The sequence below is a fragment of the Cyanistes caeruleus genome, chromosome 20 (genome assembly GCF_971803275.1).
Source record: "Cyanistes caeruleus chromosome 20, bCyaCae1.hap1.1, whole genome shotgun sequence".
Taxonomy (NCBI): Eukaryota; Metazoa; Chordata; class Aves; order Passeriformes; family Paridae; genus Cyanistes; species Cyanistes caeruleus.
The window spans coordinates 4,254,649-4,282,006 of record NC_141720.1 but is presented as its reverse complement, the minus strand read 5'-3'; the positions used below and the strand labels follow the sequence as shown (position 1 = coordinate 4,282,006).

At 50.1% G+C, this 27,358-nt stretch overlaps 1 protein-coding gene across 6 annotated transcripts in view; it reads right to left on the bottom strand.

Moving 5' to 3' along the window:
* COL27A1 (collagen type XXVII alpha 1 chain) overlaps positions 1 to 27,358 on the bottom strand; it is a 184,895-nt gene that overhangs the window by 120,979 nt on the left and 36,558 nt on the right. For 2 of the 6 annotated variants that reach the window (XR_015278128.1, XM_023938096.2), the window contains exons 1-3: positions 18,006 to 18,528; positions 9,239 to 9,309; positions 2,813 to 4,245 (exon numbers count right to left, since the gene is read on the bottom strand). Coding sequence is in view for 4 of the 6 variants with exons in the window: in XM_023938096.2 (XP_023793864.2) it covers positions 2,813 to 4,245; positions 9,239 to 9,309; positions 18,006 to 18,061 (1,560 nt within the window). In the remaining 2 variants the exon portion in view is untranslated. Of the gene's footprint in view, positions 1 to 2,812; positions 4,246 to 9,238; positions 9,310 to 18,005; positions 18,529 to 18,618; positions 18,637 to 18,875; positions 19,124 to 19,368; positions 19,462 to 27,358 lie in introns of those variants that run through there. The other 4 variants (XM_023938094.2, XM_086857913.1, XM_086857914.1 and 1 more) reach the window with 4 other exon arrangements.

The window sequence follows — 27,358 nt, the reverse complement described above, 5'->3', positions numbered from 1 at the left end:
AGAGGGACTTTTGCCAGCTGCTGAGTCAGTGCTGCATTACTGACTTTGCACGATATCTGGGTGTCCTTTTGTTATTTCTTCCCTCTGAAAAAACCATAGAGCTGAGATCCCAAATGCTTGTGGTTATTAATGGCTCCCAAGAAGTTTTTCTTTTTTAAGAACATATTGCCCTCCTCTCCCCTAGCAGCTCAGCAAACCCAACACTCCTGAAGAATTAATGCTCTGCCAGGAGTTGCATGTGGGATGCAGCATCTCCGTTTCCTTTTGCACAGCATCCAGGTGGTCCTTCAGGACTGATTAATACATGAAGGGTGCTGAATTTTATTCCTAAATAAATCCTTTCAGTCCTTTGCTCACACTCCTCTAACCATCAAACCCTCCCTCTATTGTTGGACGGGGCTTTTCTGCACAGCTAAGATTATTCTATTGGTTATTTTAGTAGAATTCACAAAGCCTGAAATGTAGACACCACAAAGCCTGAGTCATCACTGCCTTGCTCCATGGCTGCCACTGGGATGATCAGGATGAACAATAATCCTTTCTCTCTAGGTGGAAGGGTTCTGTGGCTGCCAGTCTGCCCAGAAATCACAGCCAAGGTGGCCCCAATCCTTGCTGAACAGGCAGAAGGCAGTTCCACCCCGCCACCTCCCTGCCCAGGCTGACAATCTTCTTGAAGAGACCTTGTATCAGGAAGCAACTGGAAAACCTAATTAATCACCTTATCCTTCCCTCGGTGTGCCAGACAGCAGATGACATTCCCAGCCCACAGGCTGCCCTGGCCAGGCCGGGCTGGGATATCACTGACCTCATCAGGAACGCCTGCCCGGCAGCACGAGCGTGGCGCCAGGTAATTACTCAAGCACAGAACATTTATCAGCACTTGCTCTGAAACATGCTCATCTGGCCATGGACGTGCTGCATTAATTTCTCAACATGTCATCCCCATTCCAATCTTTCCTCCTCTTTCCCTTCCCACGTCAGAGACATCCAAGGAAGCGTGGTACAGAGATCTGGGAGTGAGTCACAGAGCTGCTGAGCACCGTGTGGCAGCCAGCTCCAGCCAAGCCATAACCTTTCCCTCCCCAAGCCCTGATTTTGTTTCCAGCAGTCAAAGAGAATAAGGCCAGACAGAGCCTCAGAAAGTTCTCCTTTCCCTCAGTTCAGGACTCCAGTTGTTCTCAGACAGGATGGAAAAATCCTGACATCTCTTCCCTCAGCCCTCCACAGCCTGAATCCATTTCTTTGCTATGATTCACAAGCTTGAGAGAGATTTTCCACTCCAGTTCAAGAATAAGCTCTTTACATTGCAGGGGCTTAGAGCTTGGTCACCTTCATGACACTTGAAGAGCAAGAAGGTGGCAGAGGTCAGGATTTTGGTGGGCTTGCAGCAGGCACCCAGATTCACCCCTTAAAGCTAAGTGATGTTTGAAGGGAAACACACAACTGCTGAATTTCTTCTCTTGGAAATATACCTGAAATTACTCTCCACAAAACACAGAAGCCTGCTCAAAGTTCAAACTGCTGGAGCTTTTCTGTCTACTCAGGGATTTAGCAGAACTTCTCCAGGCACCAAGACTCCATCAGGGACAGGTGCCTGCAGCCCACGCTCAACCCCTGCCCAGGCACCACCTTCACCTCTCCCAGGGACAGGATCCTGGGAACAGAACACCACCCTGGGCGATTCCACACCCAAAGAACAGGAGAGAAATCACCACCCAGCTTTGAGATGACACAGGAGGAAACACAAACTGCTAAGCTCCCATTGAGGACTTGGGGACACCCAACCATTCTGCTTTAGGTGTTACTTGCACCACGGAGCAGCTCTGCAGGGACAAGTGCTGGTCATGCCTTACGCCAGCCTCAATATTTCCACTGTAAACTCTTCTTCCACTATTTTAAGAAGTCAGCTGTAAAAATTCCCTCCAGGCTGGATCTTGGCAACCAAAGGCTCTGTCTGGGAGAAACTTATTTTACATGTACAACCCCTCTCTGCTATTGACAGTTTGGTTTGGAACACCAAATCCCCCTAAAAGTTGGCCAGTTTAAAGATCATGTTTTCATTCTCAAATTTGGAAAAAAAAAGAAAAAAAAGAACAGCTAGCAGATAATTAGTGGGGCCTGAGTGCTTTTAGCATTACAAAACGTGTGTACGCTTCTACAATGGCCAATATACACAACCTGAAAGGGGGTATTTTTTATGTGGAATGCAGTAGTTAAATTTATAAAGGAAACTTTCTGCATGTTTTAAGTGCAGAGTATGAGAAATAAAAAACAGAACAAAACACCCAAGCAGAACTTATACCATAAAAACAGATGAGACTTTGTTTAAAAAAATAAATACTGAAGCCATCTCTTCACTTGCATTTGCTGGAACAGGGCATTTTCTTGATTTGTGAATATCAGATCAAAACAAATTAATAACTAGTGCCAAGAAATAGTTAACTTGAGGCACGTTTTTAAGGCATTTGGCTTTTCTATGGAAGATAAACCAAGGGTGTAGAAGGTAGCCCCAACCTGGCCATTAAAATTTTAGCCAGCAATTTAAAGGAAAAGAAAATGGGATTTCTTTTTTTTTTTTTTTTAGAGCTAACATTAAGCAGCAGCTTTAACCACAAATGTTTCATGACATCCACCATCACTGAACACTCGGGTTCAAACTGAGATTTATGCTAAAATTGTGATGATCAGGAATGCAGCACTGCTTGGCTGCCACACTTGGAGAAGCTTCACAGAAGCCCTTGGAGGCTGTGATCTGCCAGCCCTTGAGCCGAGCTGTGACGGGGAACAGCCACCATGAGGAGCCTGAACATACCTGGGGTCCTCTCTCTCCTTTCACTCCTGGATATCCCAGTACAAATGGAAACGGAGTGGGTCCCAAGGGGTCAAAGATTTGATAGCCATCGGTGGCAGCCGGGGTTGTGAGGTTGAAGGCCTGTGCCCTGGCTCTGGAGGCAGGCCGGGCAGACCCCAGGGGTGGCTTGGTGTACACCAGAGGGATGCTACTGGGATCCACTCTCCTGGTGGGGGACGGCACGTGCTTCTTTGGGATGGGCCCACGGCTTGGGTTTTGCTTTAGGGTAACAAGGTGGACATTGCTCGTTGTGTTATCAGTCACCCTCCTCGTTGGCTTTACAGTGCTGGGCACTTCAGGGGGCTCCACGGTTGGTTTTTGGTTGATCTTCTTTTTGGTCTCATGCTTGGACTCCTTCCTGCTGGCCGTGACCAGGCTCTGGCTCGTTGGTGGGGTCCTTCTGGCAGTGGGAAGGGGAGTTTTCTCCCTGTGTGTGCTGGGAGTGGGCTGAGCCGCCCTGAGGGCTGTCCCTGTGCCCCGAGGGAGAGGGCACAGGGTGGGTACCTGTGATTTGGTACTCGACGGAACAGGCGGGGCCACTGTCACCTTGGTGGCCTTGGTAGTCAGTCTCGGCCGTGATGGTGGGGTTGATAGCAACGTGATGGTTGTTGCACCTGAACCCCTCGTCTTGAGGGGTGCAGTGACCCTGCCAAACTCCACGTTTGGGGCAGCAGTGGTCAGGTTTTTCAGACCCTGCAGCGAGGGCTCTGTATGCTGTGGGGTGCTGGGGGAGGCACTGGGGTCCCTGGGCAGGAGGGGGATGAGTGGGGGCAAGTTTGGCCGGTAGGTATCTGCCTGCCTGCACTGTTTTTTCAGGTATTTACAGTAATGATGAGCTGCCTTGGCGGAAGGATAAATATCAAACTGGCAGATGGCTCCTTCGAACTGCACGGAGTGCTGGCTTATCTTCCCAAAGAGGAAAGATCCGTGTGGATCCAATGCCTCGTCCTTTTTAAAATGCAAATCCGCATGTACTCTGCGCTTCCCACAAGAAGTAAATAAAGTGACTGTCTGGCCACGAATGTTGATGGCCATATTGTGCCACTGGCCATCGTGGACATTGTAATCAAAATATACAGAGCGCTTGTGGCCCACATACACGATGATCTTCCCAGGCACAAACTGGACCCCCAGCTGCAGTTTTTTCTTTTTGCTCCTGACAGCAAAGAGAAAAGCGTTGTTGATGCGGTGGGAGCAGAGGCTCAGCACCAGCAGCAGGTCAGAGGTGGAGCCTGCGGGAAGGAGGGTGCTGAGCGGCGCTTCGACACGGGCTCGCTGAGTGAAGATGACCCCTGATTTGAAAGGAATGACTCCTTGAGGAACTGCACGTGAGGAGGACCATCCACTCGATGGCCTTTTCCCTGACAGGCCCAGTCTCTGAAGAACATCCACATCTGAAAGGGAATCACAAAGATTATGTCAGGTGCTGGGCGACCCCAGGGCTAGATAGGTGTGGAGGGAAATCAAACCAATCCAGGCACAAAGGTAACAGGATACAGGAAGTCCCAACTCACATATCTAATCCCACCCTCTCATGTATTTATTCCCATAGCCAGCACAGAGAACTCACAGCTCTTCTCACATCGTGTGAGGAGCAAGTGCATGCTCAACGTGATTACCAGCAATTGCCAAAATGCATCAGCTCCATGGTGTATCTGGTGAGTTCTCCTGTCCCACCAGGGACCAGCTCAGATGTTCTGGAGGGAGCTGACCTCACTACAAGGAAATTTCCCACTGAGCACCACTAGTCCTCTTCCTGGGATTTAATTCTGAGTACTGACCACATAGCTGGAAAGGAATTCGAACAGATTGAGCTGGGATTGCAAAATTTTATATCCCCAGAGGGCAAGTAACAAAACTTCCAAAGGGAGCAAAAGATCTGTCTCTGTCTTTCTCCAAGCTACCAAGCAGCAGCTTTTGATCTTTGGAGAGTTTAGGAAATCGCAGGTGCCTCCCAGCACGAAAAAACTGCACCTAGATTTCAGTGAACTGCTCAAGGCTCTCAGCAGTAGTACTTTTTTTCCCAGCAGATCATCTTACAGCATTAAATTATTTTAATAGTTTGGAACCAGACTTGGTTTGTGAAGAGCTTAGAAATTGGTTATGGTGGCCACTGAGTAGTGGAGGTTAAGCCTTGCCTCCTGTATAATGTCACTTAGGAGCCAGGTGCTCAGGACTGGAGGAAAGAGACTGAGACCCAGAGGACCTTTCTCCCCCAACTCCAAGAGGAATTTGCAATGGACAGAATCCCTTGCTTTCTGCCCCTGAGGTCTATCAGGAGTCACTCACAGCTCAGATTAGCAGGCAACAGCTACACAAACTGGGGCCAGCTGGCAGCAGCCTCAGCTGAATTACTTAACTGGAGAAGATGCCGAGGTCTACGTGAGCAAAGCTGCAAAGGTAAATGTGCCCAGACCTGAAAAAGGCCCTGTGTTGAGCAGCTAAAGGAGCTCAGCCTAGAGGAAAAGGAGGCTCAGGGGAGAACTTCTCACTCTGCAACTCCCTAACAGGAGTTTGTACTCGGGTGGGGGACAGGTTCTGCTCCCAAGTAACAAGCAATAGGATGAGAGGAAAAGAATGAAGAGTAGGAAAGATTTCTTCACCAAAAGGTTTGTAAAGCATTGGAACAAGCTGCCCAGTGAAGTGGTGGAGTCACCATCCGTGGAAGTGTCCAAAAGACATTAGATGTGGCACCTGGGGACATCTACCTGGGTTAACAGTTGCATTTGATAACTCTAAGGGTTTTCCAACCCAAATGAGCCTCTGAAGGTGATCATGATTCCTGTGACACCAGTTGACAGTGAGCTAGGATAACTGCACTTCCTCCCCATCACTCCCAGACCAGCTAACTCTCTCATTTCACTGCTCTTTGGGGAAGCCAGTCAGGGCTGTACAACACAAATGCTAATGTTGCAAGGCAAGAATTTAACACTCAGAAAGTTGGTGGCTCCAATCATGGCTAACACCATGGGATTGCAACTTTCCTCGATTAAAATTAAATTAACAACCCTCCAAAGGGAAAAGAAAACCCACAAGCTCCTTTTCTAAAGGGACCTTGGTATTCAGCTGCTTTCAGCCTTAACTATTAAATGTTCTGCACAAAGCACAGTATTTGGAGAACTGGCACTTAAAGAGCCCTGTGGTGTTGGCCAGAAGGGTTGTAGACTCAAGCAGTCTGAGACCTGTAATGCTGCTGGCCAGGAAGGGAGAACGATGAGAAAACCTCTGTTCCTTGACTTTGGCAAAAACCTCAGCCATTTTTGTATGTAAGAACGAGTGAACTGGTATTTACTTTGCTTGAGTTTTGCTTTATTCCCACCTTCCTTTTTTAAAGCAGCTTGACTCATTTTCTAGCAGACACAACCCTGGAGAAGGTGTGTCAGATGAAGAAAAGGGTGGAAACATTCCCACTCTGTGCAGAGGAGTAATTTATCGCACAACATGTTCAAGTGTTAACGACAGTATTTCTCCCATACTCTGAGATCCCTGGCTCTCCACTGTTTTTATTCCATATTGTCCAACAGGTCTGTTTCTCAGCATGGCCTTCCCCTCTCTGCACTGAGCAGAGGAATCACAGCAGTGTCTGCATTCTGGATAATCTCCAGAGCCCATGAAACAGCAAAGGCCAAAGCCTTTGGCTTTAGTGAACTGAAGTGGGACCCTTGCCACAGACTTCAAAGGCATCAGGATTTATCCCTAAGGAAATAAATTTACCACTTAAGCAAGCAGTTAGTCTCCAGCTTCCAATTTCTATGTGTATTTTTAGGTTCTCCCTCAGAGGCAGACAGGGGCTGTCTCTGCTAGGGATGCTGCACACTCCAGGAGTTATTTATTTGGTAGCTGCTCTGATGTTTCCCTGCTCAGAGGATGCTGCTGCTGTTTGCAATCCCAATCCAAGCGCCTCGTTAGCAACGGCATCCAGGAGTGCTCAAGGAAAAAAAGCACAACCCAAACACTCCTCTCCCTCAAAACCCACTAAGGTGGAGCCAAACTCTGGAAGCCTACGCAAAATCCGATTAAAGAGCCCTCATGCAGGACACGTATGTGGACTTTCCAGCACTAGGTCCAGGCACAGAGCTCAGGGCTCCTGTGCACCCAGCCCATCTCCTCTCCATCCCATCTCTTCTCCATCTCATCCAACTGTCCTGGGCTGTTGGGGCACATCTCCTGGGATACAGGATGTCATCAACTAATGTAAAATGCAAGGTAATTCTGACTTCCTGAAGCAGCTCCAAGTTTCGCAGAGGATTTTTTTCCCCTTCAAACTTTTTCCTCTGTGGATTTTTCCATCAAAACACATTATTTAAAAAGAACATTCACTTAGAGCTGCCTGATCCCAGGTGCCTCAAAGCTAGTAACAACATTCCTGTAGCAACATTTGAGCAACTGGGAAAAACTCTTCTATCATACTGTATATGAAGTGAGATACACAGAGATTCCTGAACAACCACATGATCATCTCTGAAAATGGGGAAAAAAAATATTTTATTGCTCTCCTTCCCATCTCTTTCTTTCCCTCCCCCTTTCCCCACACAAAAAGCTGTATAAGAAAAAGAAGCCAAAAGGCAGGAGAGAAATAACTTGCAGCTTCCCAGATTCCAACAGCCAAGATGTGATGCCCACAGCTAAAATTGGGTTGAATAAGTGCAGCAGTTCCAAAAGTCACTGCCCAGACCCTTAGTCAGCACACAGCAAATGAACTCACCCCACAATCTTTTGGATTTGTAACACTTCTGGAAAGATCATCCTCTGTATTCTCTGATTTTCCTGCATACAGGAAGACTACTAATCCTTAGAGTAACAGCCACAGTGTTTTCCAAAACCCACAGCACTGGCTTAATTTCATCCTCACACCGACCTATGAACAAGTTCTGCTTCTGAATCTCATGTTTGAAAATCCTGGGTGATAACACAGCCTCAAGTCACCAATGTTTTCTTACAGCCTTTACTTCCTCGGAAGGTTTTATTTTCTGGCACCCAGAAGGAAATGCTGTCTCTCACTGTGTGGAAACCAGGCAAGTTTTTAAAAGTTCTTTTATCACAGAGAAAGTATCTCAGAGGGGAGTAATCAACTACACTGAGGTAAACACAATGAGAGTGAAATTAAAGAGTTTGCTTTAATTGATGGTAACAAAAGACATGGCCCCATCCCATAATTACCACAGGAGTAAAATGATGGATAGAGGTGAATCTAAACAGCATATTATAATCTACTTGAAAAGCTAGATGCCAAGACACAGTATTTGTTCTGCCTCTTTATGAGCTGACATGAAACTTGCTCTGAAAACTGCTTGACTAAGTAATTCAGCCAGATGTTCACCTCCTTTGTATGGAGGCAGAATTTGGAAAATATTACATTTTTCAAAATTGCTGATGGCAGGGATCTACTCTCCCCCGCCTCCCCCAGTAAAAAGTGGTCCATGGGCTGGCTGACAGCTGAGTGTTGACCAAATTTCTATTTTTCCTTCATGTTTTAGAGACTGAGATGAGAGCCCTGGAGCCTGCTAGTCCACTTAGTGTTGTCTGCTGACGGCAGGGGAAGCTGATCACTTCCAGCAAACAGCCATGTAAAGCATCCATGTGGGAAAGGTGTTATTTTAAGAGGAGAAGGCTCCTTCACAAACAGATATTGCAGAGATGCTCAGCACCCACTACCAACTGTTAAAGATGAGGTTGTTTTTTTTTTTGTGTGTTTCTGTTGACTTTGAAGCTTTTCACCTCCTTTTGTAGGGTCATTGATTATTGTACCTCAGCCTAGTCCTGCTCCTGGCAGCACCAGGGGGGTGACGCCTGGAGAAGGGGTGTAAGGACAGGCTGAAGGTGTCACTCCTCTATAGAATATTGCCTTACAGCACAGGGATTGAACCAGACACAGTCATTCTATTTTCAACCAACCCTGTGGGATTTTCCTCCCTTAAATTTGCTTTCACCTTTAGAACTCACATTATTTCTGTATGCCCGACATCCCCTGTGCTGGCAGGGGCACACCTGGGGTGCACCAAAATCAAAGAAAAATCTGTCTGCCAGAGACATTTAATTCCATAAAGCCCCAGTCCCAAGGGGCAGTTTCTAAAAGCAGTTAAGTCCTGGCAAGTGCAGGTAGATGCCAGTGACATTTTAGACACAAAGTGCTTCACTCCCACCAGTTCCACCAGACAGACAGACTGGAAATCCCATGGGACACGTAATCACCTGTACAAAACCTGGTTCTTTTGCCAGCTGTTAACTGCACCATCTATATCATCCAAACTGCAACCATCTCAATAAATGCATCTAACTGTGCTCTGGGCTCAGACATTGATTGCTAAGTTATAATCCTACACTGGTACCATAGCACTTGACTTTTACTTTTGTTGAAAGAGAAAAAAAGAAAAAAAAGTAATTTACCTTCAGAATTTCCCTGTGTGAATCCCAGGAACCAGGTAAAACACAATATAGTCCAGAGAAAGCAGAATCCCCTAAAATTGGAAGAGAAGAAAAAAAAACAATGCATTTCTACAAGAGCAGTAACAAAACTAATTCCATTGCTAAAGGTCTTCTCCTTGGTCCCAAGTCTAGCAAAGGCAGTGAGAGAGTCAGCATGACTCCAGGAAGCAGATTCTGGCTGAGACCTTATTTTTCTGCTTCAAAGTCATCTAAAGCCCACTGAACTTCATGGAGAGGTTTCCCAATGATATTAGGGGCCTTGAACAAGGAGCAGTGTTTAGAGAGGCAGGGTCATCACTGCTGGGTCAATCAGTGCCTTTGCTACTGCTGCTCTTTGGCACCCACCCCACCAGAAATGCAAGAGAATGGAGAAATCATTCAAAGCTGGGAGGCCTAAAGCCCTGCCAGGAGTGCACCTGCAGGGCTGTGGGGACACAGGTAGGAAATGGGCTGACACTCAGTGCCCTGTCACCTCAGCAAACAATTCCTGAGCCCTAATGCTTTACTGTGTGCTTAACAATATCCTAAGCATGCAAAATCCCACGTGGATCTGTTTCTCATTTTACACCCAGATGCAAAGATGGGGGCAGCTTCTGACCACTCAGCACCCTGTGCTGAGCCACTGAGAACCTCCTCACAAGCCTGGTGTGGCAGGAAAGTTTAGAAAGTGGGAGATCCACAGACTTCCAACCCTGTGCTCTCACAGACCCTTTCACATCTGAGAGGGAATCTGACAAACTACTCTGTTAGCTCAGCTTTAAGCCTTCAAGTGCCACTGAAAACAGCAGCTCAGGGAAAAAAACCTTTTACCAGAAAGGTAGCTAAACCCCCTCTTCACCCATCAGCTTCCTTGATTTGTAGCCAGCTAAAGAACATGGGAAACTCCTTGGTTAGCCTCACTTAAATCTGTCATTGGAAAGTTTGAAGATTGAATTCCCTCATCTTCTAGAAAGGATATTTAACAGCTTCATCAGCAAAGGCTGCTGGAAGAACTGGCAGAAATTAGGAAGAGACAGCAGTGTGGGACATGCACAGGTTGTCACTTCAGCCCAGCCAGTGTGAGCACCGGGCTGTGCTAAGCCAAAGTGCAGCTTGCCCATCTCTCCACATCTGACACACAAGTGATATATCTAACCACTCCTCTCCTGCCATCAAGCCTCAGCTTTAGCCCAAGAAAGCATCTTGAGACAATATATTACCCTGGGCCAGCCCTCCCTGGTGCAGGAGACCCTTTCCCACAGCTGAACCAAAGCCACAGTGATTTACATCAGTGGGGAAACCTGGCCTTCAGTGTAAAAAGCCATCCAGGAATCCAGCCACTAACTAACATTTTAAGGCTTCTTGAGATAAAATACTGGAGTGGTTCCACATCAACTGGGAAATAAATGAGCTGAAGCAATCCATGTCCTCCTTTGCTGTTTCCATCACCCTGACCGGGCTGCACATTTCAGGAGTGCTGGGACTGTTTCAGTTTATGAAAGAACATCCAGGAATAGCCCAATCCTGCTGCTCTTTTGCCATGTCCTACAACCAGCCATGTCCTAACCAGGAAACTCTCACCACGCTCCAGAGAGCTCCAGCTGGGGAGCCTTGGTTCTTTTCTGACAGCTCCATCCCTTGGGACACAGCTGTCAGGCTGAAGGCACTGCCAGGTCCAAGGAGAGCTGCTGTCCCAGTACATTCAGGGAGTGGAGGAAGGGAACCAGAATAAGATGATTCTTCATGCCCACCTCTGGCAGTATTTTTTTTAAATTTTTTTTTTTTTTTTTTTTGCATGAGAGAGGCTGAAATCCACTTCACAAGACAACCTGAAATTCTGTGCTCGTCTCCAACAGAGTTTGAGATGTGGACACAGCTGCAAGTGTGCATGGAGCAAAGACCTGACTGAGTATCATCATTTGGGCTTGACTGCCTGATGAGAGCACAGGAGGGCAGGGAAGGGGGGTCATCACCAGCAGCAGTCCCTTGTGATCTGGTGAGGATCAGACCCACACAACCACTGCTGCTCACAACACACTGACGTCCACTTTTTGTTTTTTTTTGAGAGGTACCGTCACAAACCGAACTCCCTGTTGACTGACACAATGAGGAGAGCGAGTCCTGGGGGAAAATCCAGCACGTAATTTCATTCCAGCGACACTCTCGGGCTATAAAGCAGACGAATGAACGGTGTGGGATCCAGCTGGCCCCAGCCCTGCTCCTGGACCCCTTGCACGGCCAACACCGTAAGAGTTGAGAGCGGGGCCGGGTGCCAAAATGCTGAAGAAAAACACTTTGGCAAAATTTACCAACTTAATGGAAAAAGCAAAAGCAGCTTCCAAATGGCAGCCGTGTGAGTGATGGGGCTGTTAATTATCCCAGGATTTTTAATGCAGGCTCTTTTTCCGTTACAGCTCGGCAGGGACAGAGCTGCATAAGCAGCTTGAGTAGCGAGGGTAAAGAAGACTTTTCTCCTTATATAGAGCTATCAAACCCACCTTGCCTTTATCTCAGCTTCTTCCCATGAGCAATGACTTCCACTAAGACTTTATCAAGAGGTACCACTAAAGGTGTTTATTTCTTTTATTCATAGGGCCTGTGAATACCACAACCAGGATCCTGGGGCTTTTTGCCAGGAGAAGAAAATGCTCAAGAGAGAATTTAGAACACCTTCCAGTGCCTGAAGAGTCTCCAAGAGAGACGGAGAGTGACTTTGGACAGGGGGACAGGACAAAGAGGAAGGCTTTAAACTGAAGGTGGGAAGATTTAGAATCGATATTAGAAAGAAATTGTTCCCTGTGAGGGTGGGCAGGCTCTGGCACCAGTTGGCCAGAGAAGCTGTGGCTGCCCCATCCCTGGAAGTGTCCAAGGCCAGGCTGGACAGGGCTTGGAGCAGCCTGGGACAGTGGAAAGTGTCCCTGCCCATAGCAGGGGGTGAAATGAAGATGAACTTTTATGGTCCCTTCCAAGCCAAACCACTGCTGCAGTCCCTGGGTGTAGAGGTGCCCCACAGCACACATGATGTAAGCTCACATGAGCCTTACAAGTTTTCCAATGCAGACACAAACTCCCTTTATAGCAAACTGAACTTACTGACTACAGCTTAATTTTACTTCCCTACTTTTGGCAAACTCCTGTGGATCAGTCCACGGGAACTGACCAGTGCCAGAAGTCCAAGGAGAAGTGCAACTGAGAGGGACAGAGAAGCACAAACACCCTGATTCCATTCTAATTCTAATTCTAACCAGACAAGTGCTGGAATAAAGCCCTGCACTGAACTGAGGACAACAGGAACACAACACAGCTTTCAGGGTAAACTTGGTCACAAATTATCCTCAAGGAAGTGCCAGTTTGACAAAGCTGAGGCAACCTGTAAAATAATTGTGATCAGCTAATTCCCTACTATTTCTGGAATTGGTTTGGAGCAATTTCAGCGTTTTTTTAATTAAAAGGTTTGCCCTGCGTTAAAATAAGAAGTCCAAATGATTCTGACATCTTGTTTGTTCTGATGGCAGGTTGAAGCTGAAAGAAATATTTCAAGGGGCCATGGAAGCATTTAATTTTTTATTTTCTTTTCTCCCTCATCTACAGTGGGGAAATGGCTTTGAAATTGCAAGCATTACTTCAAGGTGGAAAAACAATTCCCCACCATTTTTCTCCATTCAGGTGTACTTTCTTCCTGTTCAAAAGACCACAAAGCCAGCTGGAGGCTGAAAATTGCTTTTCAAGAAAAGCAAATCTGCATTTCTAGCTGTAGATCAGACAGTGTATCTTAAAGAGGAGAAAATGCACATGTGGCTTAAGATCCCTTGCACGTAACTGGAGGTGATATTCTATAAGACACCCAAGCAGTTTTGACAGACAACAGGAAGCAAATCACAACCTATAAACTGATGCTTTAAATTGTACTGTGCATCGATTCCATCCCAGCTTTTTGGGGCAGAAATCTTATTTTATAGCAGTAACCTCCTCTGTGGAGCTTCTGGGGCTTCTGGAAATGATGGCATTTCTCCACTCCCCCTCCATTTCTGGCAAGAGCAATGGAAACACACAACTGTGTAGATGTCCCCATATTGACCCTGCTCAGTCCTTTTCTTCTCCTCTCCTGCAGTATAAACGAGGTATTGACTTACACCTCCAGGCAAAGATTTTGTACACAGGCAGTGCTGCAAACCCCAGTGTGATAAGGGCTAAGTTTCTGAACCAATTGAAATACTGTTAGTTTTTAATCCTCATTCAGCAACTACATTTTTAAGGAAAAGTATTGAACAGGCAAAGAGATATGGCCCATAGAAATCCATTCTTAAGGTAATTTAAAAACACTAAGAAAACAGAGTGATCTAGAAAATGTCAATATTAAGTAAGGAAAAATTAAATCCCTGTTCCTGGAAGTGTTCAAGGCCAGGTTGGATAGAGCTTAGACCATCCTGGTCTACTGGGAGGTGTAGCAGGGGAGCTGGATCCATAAAGGCCTGCATTTGATATTTGCTCATCTGGCACCTACAGCTCCTCTTTGGATGACTCCAGGAGGGTCATCCTGACCTGCAGTGAACAGGAGGTGGGCATGGAGCTCCAGCATAGCCAGGGTGACCTCCTGCAGACACCTCACACCTCCTCTCAGGGGTTTAGGTTGGCACCTGCAGGCAGAGGCTGAAGGGTCCAAAACCACTGGTCCCTGTCCCCCTGACTGTGAGGACAGGAATACACAGGAACCAGAGGCTGTGAATTCACTGCCCAGAGCTGAGCTCCTCCTGCTGCCAACCTGCTTCCTCCCCTGAGGGATGCCAGACTGATGTGACCCTAACACCTCCCAGGCAGCTCCCAGCAGCTCTCCACAGCCAGGATCTTCCCTGGGAACCCATTACTCGGCCTCCCCTTCTCTCCCCATCCCTGCCTGTCTGGGATATTGACTTTGCTGCTGTGTGAAGTGACAGCACTCAGTGCCAGCCCTGGCTTTTGTGTTCTCCAGTAACTGGAGCCCTGGACAAACACAAGTGCTAAGCGTGATCTGTCATCTAACTCCTTTTTTGTCCTTCCAACAAACGCCTTTGCATTCCTTCATTTTGTGAATGGGGTTTGGCAGAGCCATATAGAATTCCCCATTGTTTCCATTTGCACTTCAGTAAAAGCGTCCATCATTTCTACTTATGCCCCCAACAAATTGGCAAAGAAAGGGAAGGGAAAAAACCAAACCCACAAATCCTGTGTTTGTCCCTAGGCATGGATTTCCGACAACCTCTCACCACAAACCTGGGCAGCGTTCAGTCAGTAACACAATCTCCATGAACACAAATATTAAGAAGGGCAGATTTTGACCCCTCAACCCACTGCAGAAAGGAGATGAAGCTGGAGCTTTATTTTAATGAAGCACATGCTCAGACACCTGGGAATTGCAGGAGAGGGTGGTCCTGGACTATGATGCTGTCTGTCCCTCGTGGAACACATCTCCAGGTGCAATTGCCTCTTCTCTACCCCCAAGCACCCAGCACACACATCATTTGCCACCCTATTGGGTGAATTTGTCCAGCAATGCCATAATCTGTCCCCAGACCACCTTCCCAGCTTGCAAGCAATCTTCTTTTCCTCCTAGAAAGAGTCCATGCCTCCCTTCAGGCCTTCCCAGTGGCTGCCCCACCTTGATGGATGCTGTAGTACCACGTGTGCAGCTTTCTCATCCAGCACACAGATGGGCCAGGCAGCCCCAGAGCAGCACTGTGCCAGCACCCCAGGGCTGTGACAGCAGGCTGTCACCATCAGAGGTCTCCAGGAGCATCGAGCCTCCTGCATGGCCAGCATGTGGACCTGGGGCTAGAATGGGCCAGAGCAGCACAAGCACACTGACACAGCCTGGACATGTGCTCGATGTGCAGTGGAGTGCAAACCCTCCCCTGAGTTCTGGGAGGGCCTCACCAAAAATGCATCAGCAGAAATGACCAAGAGGGGCACATCAAGCTTGAAGAGCCTGTAAAATGTTGTGTTCTTCTGGTTTTACAAACTTTGGCAGCTCAAGCCTTCAAGCATACTCTGTGACTGCCGCTCCTCCCCTGGGGAGCCAGCCCTCCCTCTGTCACCCACAGGTCTCCTGTACATGCCCCAGCTCCCCAAGCACCAGCCCTGCTCCAGAAGAAACCCCAGGAGCGATGGTACAAGAGGGACCCCCGGTGCCACACAGGAACGCACCAGAACATTCCCATCACCAGCTGCCTTCGGGCAGCACAGCCCTCCCCACGCCAGGAGCCCAGGACATGGACAGAGGTGGCTCAGAGCACCTGTCCAAGGTGTGTCCATGAGCCGCGGGGGGATGCGGGGGGATGCGGGGGGGATGCGGGGGGATGCGGGGGGATGGGGGGATGCGGGGGGGATGCGGGGGGATGCGGGGGGGATGCGGGGGGGATGCGGGGGGATGCGGGGGGATGGGGGGATGCGGGGGGGATGCGGGGGGATGCGGGGGGGATGCGGGGGGGATGCGGGGGGATGCGGGGGGGATGCGGGGGGGATGCGGGGGGGATGCGGGGGGGATGCGGGGGGGATGCGGGGGGATGCGGGGGGGATGCGGGGGGATGGGGGGGGATGCGGGGGGATGCGGGGGGATGCGGGGGGATGCGGGGGGGATGCGGGGGGGATGCGGGGGGGATGCGGGGGGGATGCGGGGGGATGCGGGGGGGATGCGGGGGGGATGCGGGGGGGATGCGGAGGGATGCGGGGGGATGCGGGGGGATGCGGGGGGGATGCGGGGGGGATGCGGGGGGATGCGGGGGGGATGCGGGGGGGATGCGGGGGGGATGCGGGGGGATGCGGGGGGATGCGGGGGGGATGGGGGGGATGCGGAGGGATGCGGGGGGGATGCGGGGGGATGCGGGGGGATGCGGGGGGGATGCGGGGGGGATGCGGGGGGATGCGGGGGGATGCGGGGGGGATGCGGGGGGATGCGGGGGGGATGCGGGGGGATGGGGGGGGATGCGGGGGGATGCGGGGCGCTCTGTCAAACCCCAGCAGCAGAAATCCCTCCGGGAGATGATGCGAAGGACAACAAGCGACCTCTGCTGAGGAGGGACCGCAGCAGCACATGGCAGGGGGACAGGCCGGGGAAGCCCCTGGAACAAAAGGCGCTGGTTCCGAGGCAGCGGGACGGAGCAAAGGCACATTTCCCACGGCACCGCAGGGCTCCGAGCCCGCAGCAGGGCTGGGGCAGCCCGGGACACCCTGAGCAGAACCGGCAGCAGATCCCCGGCAGCCACGCTGCCAGCTCCTGGTGCCCTCCTTGCTGAACCTGTGCTCGCACGGCTCCGATTTGTCCTCAAGCAGCACCTGGGAGCCGAGCAGGATCTCCGTGTGCTCATCCGGAGCTCGATCCCGGCCGGGCCGAGCAGCTGCTGCTGTGTCCGTGGCTGTGCCAAGTGTCTGCCCGTCCCCTCGCTGGGACACTCCTGCTCCTTCAAAGCAACCTTTATCTGCCTGTTCCCCTTTGGGCTGCTCCCTTCCTGCTGCCAGCCACCCTTGCACGGCTCTCCCAGACCATGCCCAGCAGCAGAGAGATGTAAGTGGGAGATGCTGCAGTGACCAGCGTCTCCAGACACGCCACAGCCACATCCACGCAAAAAAAACCCACCCCAAACATAAACCCCACACCACAAGAACCCTAAAGCACTGAGATTCAGTCCTTGTGAGTATATAAACACACAGAAAACTTGTCAAGCAGAGCAGCTGCAGCCCCTGGGAAGGGGTCTGGGCTGTCCGTGTAACTCCACACACAGACGGAGCCTCCAAAGGGAGCCGCACATTCACCCAGCTCCGGCTTTGGGAAAGGGGCGGCAGCAGGATGACCCCGGGGGAGGAGGGGGCTGCCCCCAAATCCCCTCGCCACCTTCCCCTCCTTTCCCCCATCTCCCAGCCCAGCCGAGCAGAGGGATCCTGTACACAACTTTTTCAAACTGCCAGGCAGAAGAATCCCAGCCTTTCCAAGGGAGTGTCGGTAAATCATCAGTACATCCGACAACGCAGCCAGCGGGATTAAATTAACCCTTTGCGGGCTCCCAGGGAAATAATAACAACAACAACAACAAATCCACCCCCAACAAGGCATTTAACAGTGAAAACAGTAAAATCTGGTCCCAGCTGTGGGGGAAGGGGGACGGGCAGGGTGTGTGCCGGGATCTTTTCATCCACACACGGATGGAGAGGGAGCAGCGTTTTGTGTGTGCCGAGCACATGAAGAGCTGCCACCGCTCACCTCCGCCGTGCCTCAGCCTTCCGGGCTCTCCCACCTCCCGCGGCCAGACCCAGGTCCCCGTGTCCCCGTGTCCCCGTGTCCCCGTGTCCCCGTGTCCCCGTGTCCCCGTGTCCCCGGCCGAGGAGCAGCAGCCGCCGCTGCCAGGAGGGGCTGGGACCCCCCCGTGCCCGGGCAGGGCTGCGAGGGGCAGCGGATCTCCAGCTCCTGCATCAGCCTGGGGGCTACCCCGGGGCAGCTCCCGGCGCTGGGATCCCCTCTCCCGGTGCGTGGCAATTGGGGGGGCTGGGGGGGCTCCTCCCGGCCGTCCCCCCGCACACCGCAGCCCCGTTTCCCCCTCTCCCGCTCCGCAGCGTGGCCTCCCTGCTCCCAGCCCATTCTCCTCTCCAGACCAGGAGTTTTCACATCATCCCCTGGCAGAGGAATGTCTTCCCCCAGCCCGCTCCCAAATCCCGGCACCCCCGGCACCCCCGGCCCGCCCGGGATTCCCTTCCCCAGCGCCGGGAAGGAGTTTGTACTCACCCCCTGCCTGCCGCTGTAGCTCTGAGTCTGGAGACCGGCTCTGATTCCGGCTCCATCACGTTTAGTGCATTGTCTCTGTCGGGCAATTTTTGCGGCAATCCATCAGAAATCGGGGGATAAGGCGGTTTGTGGGTACATCCTTCCCAGGAGCTCGGCTCTGCCTCGCTAAGGGGTTCAGCTGTGTCACAGACACCCCTGGCCCGGACGGCTCACTCCTTCCTCCTTCTCTTCTGGGTCCTTTTGCTTACACAGATCTTTTAATCCCATTTAACTCCCTCTCGGCAGACTGCAATTACCTTGGAAAAAGGAGAGAGAACACAAAGTACACTCTAGGAAGCCAGGCTGGCCCATGGTCGCTGGATTTCTTGCCTTTTTTTTTCCTCTCCTTATAAATAGTGCAATTTCTGTGATCTCTGATTCCCAAAGTCCGTGATTTCAAGTGTTTTTTCTTAGCTGTTACTTTTTTTGTTGTTGGTTGGTTGGTGGTTGTAATTATTATTTTTATTTGCAATGCAGATGTGCCTCCCACCCCCCAAGGATCTCTCCTCTGGACTTAGAGAGAAGAGGAAAAGGCAGATTTTGAGAAATGAAAATTATTTAAGGATGTCCTTACTTTCTCTCTCTGCTGCCCTCCTCTGTAATAGTGAAGCATTTACGAGAAATTATGCAAAATAAATAAATAATTTGGAAAAAAAAAAAAATAAATAAAAAAAAGGGAAAGAGACTCTTTTGGCCAGAAGAACTGTGGGGAAAGAATTGAAGACCCCGTCCAGGGGCCAGAGAGGGAAGCACAGGCCCTTCTTCAGGGAGGCTGCTGATGGAAATTACAGCCCCCTGCACTCACCTGTCCAGGGCCACCTTATAAAGTACCTGACATGGCTTTTCCCTTGGGAGCAGCGCTTGCTGCAGGCAGCTGGGAGCCTGTGGATGGGACTCAGTCCCCCAAAGCCCTGTTCCCCTCCTTGCGCTGCTCTGCTTCCCCAGGGCATCTCCAGAGCCCCTCTGCCCCAGCACCAAGGGATGGAATCTGCATCCCGGGAGGCAGGAACAGGGGCGTGAGTTTTCCTACAGAAGGTCCACCAGAACAAGTTGGATCCCAAGTCTGCTTGGCCAGCTCTGCCAGGAGAGGGGACTTCCACAGGCGGATAAAACCTTCATCCCCGCTTCCCCTCCTCATCCAAAGTCCCACCCAACCAACCGTGCAGCCCCAGGTCGTTCTTGGCCCCAGCAAACGCTGCAGCTCCCTGGGATCCCCTGAGGCAGGTGAGGGCAGCTCCGAGCTGCAGTCCCACCTTGTCCTGGCACCCCTGGGTGCCCCTGCCCCGCTGCCTCCCCCCGGCATCACCTCTGCCCTGGCACTTACTCTGCAGAGAGGCGAGAGGCTGAGCAGCATCTCCGGGCAGCCCCATGGCCGCGGGCATTCATTTGTCCCAGCAGCTCACGGCAATTGCTACTTCTTAAAAAAATAATGATGATAACAATAAAAATAAAAAAAAAATTAAAGAAAAAAAAAAAAAAAAAAAGGAGGAAAAAAGAAAACTCAAACAAAGCCCTTTCCTCCCTCCTTCCCCTTCAAGGTGTCTCCTGCTCCGAGAGCCCGGGAGAGGCGGCCGGGGTGAGGGGCCCGGAGCCAGCCGGGGCTCTCTGGGGTCCCCCCAAATCCCCCAAATTCAGCAGATAATCCTTCCCCGGGGCTGCCGCGGACTCGTCCCCCTCGGGCCGTGGCTCCACGGGTGGGTCATGGATGCTGCAGGGATCCAGGAGAGAAGGGCGGTTGGGAGCGGGCGCTGGGAGGGACATGGATGTGAAAGAGGTGGAAGTTCTGAGGCTGCCCTTGTCCTTTTAAATAGCTGCAGCCCGGGGACTCCGGGCTGGCGGGGGTGCCCCAGGTATCCGGTTTCAGCAAACAGCAGCTAATGAGCAGAGATCCAGCCTCCGAGGGGCAGGATCAGCGCTGCCGCCGGGCAGGGGCACCCCGGGCACCCCACCAGGAGGGGAGGGCTGCGGGTCAGGGGCTGCGTGGGCACTGGCAGGGCAGGGAACAGGGCTGCAGGACCCCCAGGGCAAGGGAACAGGGCTGCAGGGGCTGCAGGACCCCCAGGGCAGGGAACAGGGCTGCAGGACCCCCAGGGCAAGGGAACGGGGCTGCAGGAGCTGCAGGACCCCCAGGACATGGGGATGGGGCTGCAGGAGCTGCAGGACCCCCAGGGCAAGGGAACGGGGCTGCAGGGGCTGCAGGACCCCCAGGGCAAGGGAACAGGGCTGCAGGACCCCCAGGGCAAGGGAACAGGGCTGCAGGACCCCCAGGGCAAGGGAACAGGGCTGCAGGACCCCCAGGGCAAGGGAACGGGGCTGCAGGGGCTGCAGGACCCCCAGGGCAAGGGAACGGGGCTGCAGGGGCTGCAGGACCCCCAGGGCAAGGGGATGGGGCTGCAGGGCACAGGGCAGGTCCTGCGAGGTGCTGAGCACCCAGTACAGATGGGAGACACCAGTCTGGGGCTGCCATCAGAGCTGCCATCCCGCCCCAGGGGCTCCCTCCACAAAGGTGGTCTGTATCTCACTGCATTGCCCCCTGAGATGGAAAAGGGCTCAGACCTGGGCACAGGCACTAAACTTAAACACTCCCCATGAAAAATACACAGCCACAAACAGGACCCCACATCGACCCAGGTGCGTGAGGCTAGAGGGGAGTGATGTGACATCACATTCACACCAGAAAATGCGAGGACCCACCGGCCTCACTCAGCAATGCAGGCTTTACTCAAAAACCTGACCTCAGAGCGTGGCCAAAAGCTGAGGTTTCCACCATAAATCAGATCTCCCATATGACATCTTCTGCTACCATGCATGCTAAGGGCTTCTCTCCCTTAATGCATACATTTGGCTTAGTTGTGGTTGCTTGCTGGGGCTGTGGTTTTGCATCTCCCAGTTTCTATAGGCAGAAGATTTTATTCATACCTTTGCTCTGAAGTATCTACATTTTGCTTCCTTTCTTGCTATAGCAGATGAGTAGTTTTAAGTAGTTTTAAATAGTCTTAAGTAGCAATGGCAAAACAATTTGAAACAAGCAGCGTTGGGACTGGGGTTAACTAACAGCCTCCCACTTCCTCTGTCCTTCAGAAAACCACCTCAGAAGGGTGCAGCTCAGTTACACATCCAGATACTTGTAAAAAATTCCTATTCACAGAAAAATGTGTCTCAAACCCAGGAACTCAGATGACCCAAAACAGTTCAGCTTTGAGGACTGTGACTTTAGGGACAGCAGGCAGTGACACAGCTTGTCAGAAACACCATAAAATCTCTACTTTTCTTAGCTATTTTTTCCCCCAGCTGTTCTTTCCATGTCACTCAGTCACACATTCCTCACAGAGAAACGTATTCTAGCCATGCTGAAGTGTTTAAGATAAAGCTTTAATCAATTAAATAAACCCCCAACTTTGCAAATAATCGTGGGTTAATCTCTCTGCTGTTGAATACACCTTGGATTCTCCTGCTTATTTCTACCTTTTCTCTCTTCTGAATGCAGCAAATATTTAGTAAACTCCTTTTCCCTCAGAAAAACCCAAACCCCACCCTGCCCAGAAAGAAACAAGGCCTGGCTTTTCAGAGAGAGGGACAAAAAGGAAAGGAAAATGATGTGCTACATCTATTTGCAAAAACTTATCCAAAGTGGGTGTGCAGTGGGAAAGGACTGATGGTGCTTCAGGTCCACAGCATCTCACACCAAGGACCACCATAAAACTCACTGACAGCCTCATCCTCAAGTCCTCCACTCATATTTGCTCCAATGAACATTTTCAAACCAAACACATGCCTAAAAGCTTTGCTAGCACGAAGACATAAATGTATCCCAGCAGTAGGAAAAAGGGAATTAGTTTAAAACAAAAGGAAACCCAACATTGCTGAAGCCAAGACTTGTGCCAAGTGAATTCAGGTTCAAAAATTAGACCTCATTCTTCAAAAAGAGAAAAGCCACAACATATGATCTGAATAGAAATATTTAGTGGATTTATTTTTCTTCCCTTCCAAATTTAAATAGAAGCCATTTAAAAACACTAAATAAACTGAAGTAAAACAGCACAGCAGTGAAATGAAAAAAAAAAAGAGGGAAGAAAAAGAAAAAAGGGAATTGAATAGTTTAATTAGCCAAAAAATAAAAAGTACAGGGGAGGAGGAAATACCACCACACAACAGGGGTAATATGGAACAGAACACTTGCTTTTGATGAAACACTCTCTCTCAAAAAAAGCAGCTTGCCATTACAGCCTGCACAAATACAGCATCTTAAATATTCACCCATATTTAGCCACTTTCCAGAAGAACCAGTACCCACCTCTCCTCAGGAGCTGTAGCTGGTTAAGCATCAAGGCTCTCATTAATATAATTTTGTCTCTTTGCTCCTCTTAGAAAAGCGAGTGTGGAGGCAGCTGGGAGCCACAGCAAGTGGTGGCACAGCTCTCCTGTGTGACACAGCCGGCTCCAGAGGAATCCCAGACTAACCCAGACCTTCCAGCCCACTCTGGCTTGGCCTGCAGGACAGCTCTGGATCACACTTCCAAGTCCAAAAAGTACCCTGGATCACTCGCTGCCCTCAGAGCTCACAAGGAATTATAGGGATGTGTTTGGATATATTTAGATAAATACTCCATTCAGGTTTAAAAACCGTGGCATAACCAGGCAGAAAGCGAAAACCACGGCACAGGAAAAACCCGTGGGAGGGATCAAACAAACACATGAAGGAAAGGTGGGATAAAGAGCCTTTCACTCCCTGCTGGGCTGAGGATCCAGCCCGGAGCAGGAGCATCCAGAGGCGCAGGAGAAGGGAAGCGGCTCTGCCATGGGGGTGATGCTCTCATGGCAGGGGGGCACAGCCCTGGCTTCTGCACGGAGCAGGGCACTGGGCAGGGCTCATCCACGCCTGTAGGGCCGGCAGGGATGGGACATTGGTGGGCACAAAGCAGGGCTCTGCCAGCCCAGCCCAGGCAGGGAAGGAGTGCTGACTCAGCAAACAGCAGCAGCCTCGGCAGCCAGAGCCCCCCGGGCAGGGACTGAGCACTGGGCTGGCACCGAGGTGTTTCTGCCAAAGCTACCATTTCTATCCCTTTTTCTCCCCCCATACTTGGCTGCAGTGCTCTCTCAGGTATGTAATTCCCTGTATAGGATTTCCTAATCCCTACACAACTTTTCTATTCAGCTCCTGCACGTAACATGGCTCTACTAGCACTCCTCACATCCATGAGCTCTACTCAAATGCCTGGCACTAGCTCAAGCCCTGGATTAAAGTCTTCCCTACCTTGTAGGGACATGACCAGGAGCAGAAACCTGCTGAAGAGCTTCATGTGCCTGCTGAGAAGTCTCACCATCCACGGCAGGGTCAAGATCTCAAGGAAGGCAGAAGGTGGCCCAGCTGGGACCTGGACCATGGATGCTCCTAATTTGCTCTCTCTGGTTTCAGCCATCACTGCAAGATTAGGAGGTTTCTGCAGAGGAGCAGAATGTGCAGCACTCCTGGGTTTAGGGTTTGCTGTTTGACAGCTATTCATGATCCAAAAGCTGCTGTGGGTTGTGTTTATTGTTCCCAGTGCACTGTGGAAAGTATTAATTATAGAGGAGATGTACAGAAAGGTTGAAAATCCTGTATGTAACAGAATTGCTGCTCAGTGTTATTTCCCCCCCTCTCCACAGCCTTCCTGACAAAGCCATTCCTGTCCTGTACCACAGGCTGCCGGTGACATGTTTGAACTTCTGCAGCCTTTTGATGTAAAATGTTTTAAATTCTTTTTGGGAACACTAAAGGCTTTTGTCTGCTGGCCGGTGCTGTGGGGATGCCACGTCTGGCAGAGACTGATCTTTCTGTGCTTTCCAACTGCACCATATCACACCGGGCTGCCCAGCCAGCCCAGAGGTGGGGATGGCTGTTAATCATTAAATGCAGCCTTTTCCCCTCGCAATGAGAGGGAACACAATGCAGCAACACGAGTCCAAGCCCACCCTTCCCGAGTTAAGGCTGCCCTGCTGGTTACAGCTCTGTCCTACCCTTGCACTTAGGTATTTGGAGAGCTCCAGTTTTACAGGATGGCTGTGAAATGATTGTTCAGCTGATGGCAGCAGCAGCAGCGTTGGGCTGACAGGTCAGCCCTGACTGCATAATGCATCACCAGGCTTTGACAGGAAGATATTACAGTTCCTAAATCCTGACTGCCTTTAAGGCATCAGGCAAGGACTGCCTGGTTTTGTGAATATCCCTTTATTTCCCTGTTTGTCCATCTGTTCTCTCTCTGGTTTAGGACCTATTCAGTCACTGGTGCTAGTGGAAAACACAAGAGAATCAACACCAGCAGCCAGTTTGGAGCTGTGTTCTCCAGTCTAAGCACCAGACCAGGCTGCTCTGCTGCCTGTGGCTGATCCTGCATTTCAACAGAAGAATACCAAGATGCATTTTACCCTTTTGTCATGGAGGGGAAAAAATAATTCACCATTAAATGCCCTCTGGGTTGCTGCACACGGGCACAGGGAGCAGTTCTCCCTGTCTGGAGGTTCGCTAGTTAAATGCAGCAATGCATCAGCAAGCACAAGCACTTTTCCCACCAGTGTGCCAAAGGAGTTTGTTCATGCCAGGAGTTCATGGAGATGGCTTAGTGCTGTCCTGGATGAGTGCAGGTAACATGAGCTCTCTAAAGAGCCAGCATATCTCTTCTTCATGAAACAGAACCACCCTGAGAGTGCCTTCCCCCTCAGCAAAGAAATGGCACCAGCACATAAAAGTGCCTGCTGATCTAAATAATTTCCTGCAGATTAAGGACAAAAGGACAACTGCCACTGTGGCTGCTGCTGCTATGACAGCAATTTGCCATGGCAGGGAGCACACACCAGTGTGCAGAATTTCAGTGTGGATTCTGCAGGTCACACATGCACAACCCTTATGAGTCTGAGGCAGCACTGCCCAGTCCCAGTGGGGTCTGCCAGCCTTCTGGATATCCCAGTGACACTGGTGCACCCACAACCCTGCACCACAGCACACAACTGATGTGGGAGAGGTGAACCTGACCTGTGCTGAACACTCTGGGCTTGGGAGCTGCAGTCACTCCAGGTCCTTCTGGAGCAGGGATGCTCTTTGCTCTGAGGATGAGGAACAAGCCTAAGGGTGAGAACACAGTGCTGGGGGCAGCTGGAGCTCATGTGCACACCCAGGCAGCCTCAAGGCAGAGTTCAAAGGGAGATGGAAATGGGTACAAGATCTTGGCCTTCAAGAGAAGGCGGTGTGTTACAGCACAAATGCCTGGAACAAAGGTTTTGTGCAAGGCAGAAACTAAGCCTGAGTCAGATTCTGAGTAGTTTCAGTGGGGAAGGGAGAGGGAAAACAGCTTAAAAAACATCAAAGCAAATGTTGGTCATTACAAAAAGTTAAGGTAATAGTATTTAAATCCAAAAGGTAGTTTTTCTACTGTCTAAGCAAGATGTATTCTTTGTTTCCCACTGCTGTAGGAAGATAACCCTGTGTCCTGTTGCTGGGCAGACCTGTGGGAGCAGTTTGCTGTGCAAAGGGAAATCATACCTGCAGGAAGAAGCTGAAGTGGAAATGATAAGTCCAGGGCAAAGTGAAGGAGGGGTGAGACTGGCCAGATGTGAGATGAGAATTTCTGCACTGGGCTCACTGAAAGCTCCTTTAGCAGTGACAAGGAGGAGGCAGCTCTTGCACAAACACATGTGTACATTAAACAAAAGCCTGTGCTCTGCTACATCCTGAAAGATCAACACCAAAAAACAACTGCAATTTGGTTTGTGTAATCAGAGTAATTTTAAGATATGACCCAGCCATAACAAGGAATTGCTGAACCTAATCTAAGGCACAACTGCTGCAGCACCAGTTCCTCCTGCAGTGGTTCTCAGCTGTTCCGTGAGCATCTGCTCACCTCTGCTGTGATGAGAAGTGCTGGGGCTGGAGAAGGGGTCACTCCTGCCTTGGAGGCTGTTTGGTGCTGAGCATGCTGAGGCTGACACGCTAACCTAGATCCCAACAGGGTTCAGGTTTGGCTTTCACTGCTCCAGTGACCTGCAGCAACTTAAACCATTGCTTTTGTGCCATTATTTTCTCGTCTCTAAAGTGAAGCTTGTGATATAGATCATCTTATGTGTAAAGAGGTTTAAGACCTTCAGACAGCAAGCACTGCCAGTGGCTGTTATTGCTTCACTGTGCAGCTGGCAGCAGCCCCTGATGCAGGAGCAAGTGTAAATCTATTTCCCAACCAGTTTTATATTCAGCACAACCTGCCATCCTCCAGATGCACAGTTCATTAGAGACTGCTCAGTTTTACCTGGCTGTAAAGGCCTGTGTATGAAACAAAAAAAGAAGCCCTGCTGATTAAACATGCAATTCAAATCCATCTCCTGGAGCAGAGCAGACAGTTCCTGGTGCTTTATCTGCGCCGACTGAAACGCAATCTGTGCACTTAGGGCAGAACAATGCTCGATTTCTTCATACTTCACTCAAATTGTTAACACATAAAGCAGAAACACAGCCCATTTCCACAAAGAAGGTCTCTTCTGACATACTCAGTGTGTTAACCCAGAGTATACAAATCTGCTTCAAAGCTAATAGGCTTTTTTTTTTCTTACTGCAAACACACTTCTCCACATCTGCACACTCTCTCTCTCTCTACTTCAACAGCAATAGTATTTGGCAAAGCTCTCCAAACAGGACCACTGCAGAAAGGCAGTATTTACTGATGTTTGGGTAAGAACTAATAAGAGACCTGGTTGTGTCTCTCTTCCTAAAAAAATAAAAATAATAATAAAAAAAATCTAGTCAATAAGTCAATATTTATACACCCACTGGTGAAATAAATCCCACCCTCCCCCACAAGTGGGAAATAAAATGAAGTGATTGAATCAGGATTTCATGGAAGGGGATTTTGTTTGCTTATTTGTTTTTAGAGTTTGGGATGTTTGGGATTTTAAAAAAAATAAAATTGTCATTTGAATGTAATTGTACTGTGCAGAGCCCATCAGAGCAGCTTCACAGGGGGACTTGTCACTGAGGATCCCAAAAATAAAAAAAAAGGGGGGAGGGTGCAATGAGATGATCCTCAAAGGTCCAACTCCAGAGAATTCTACAACTGTGTTCTGTGATATTTCAGAAATGTAGCCAGGGGAGTAAGTCCTCATTTGCAGCATGTGGTGGCATCACTGTAGAGGAGCCTTTCTACAGACCAAATCAGGACATTTTTATTCCCATTCTCCCAGAATCCGTGGGATTGAAGAGCCTTGTCACCGATCAGAGTTAGCTCAGGGTCAAGTTTGACACTCCAAAAACCAAGGAAAAAAATGCTGTTTACTCTCCAGTTTCTTAGAAA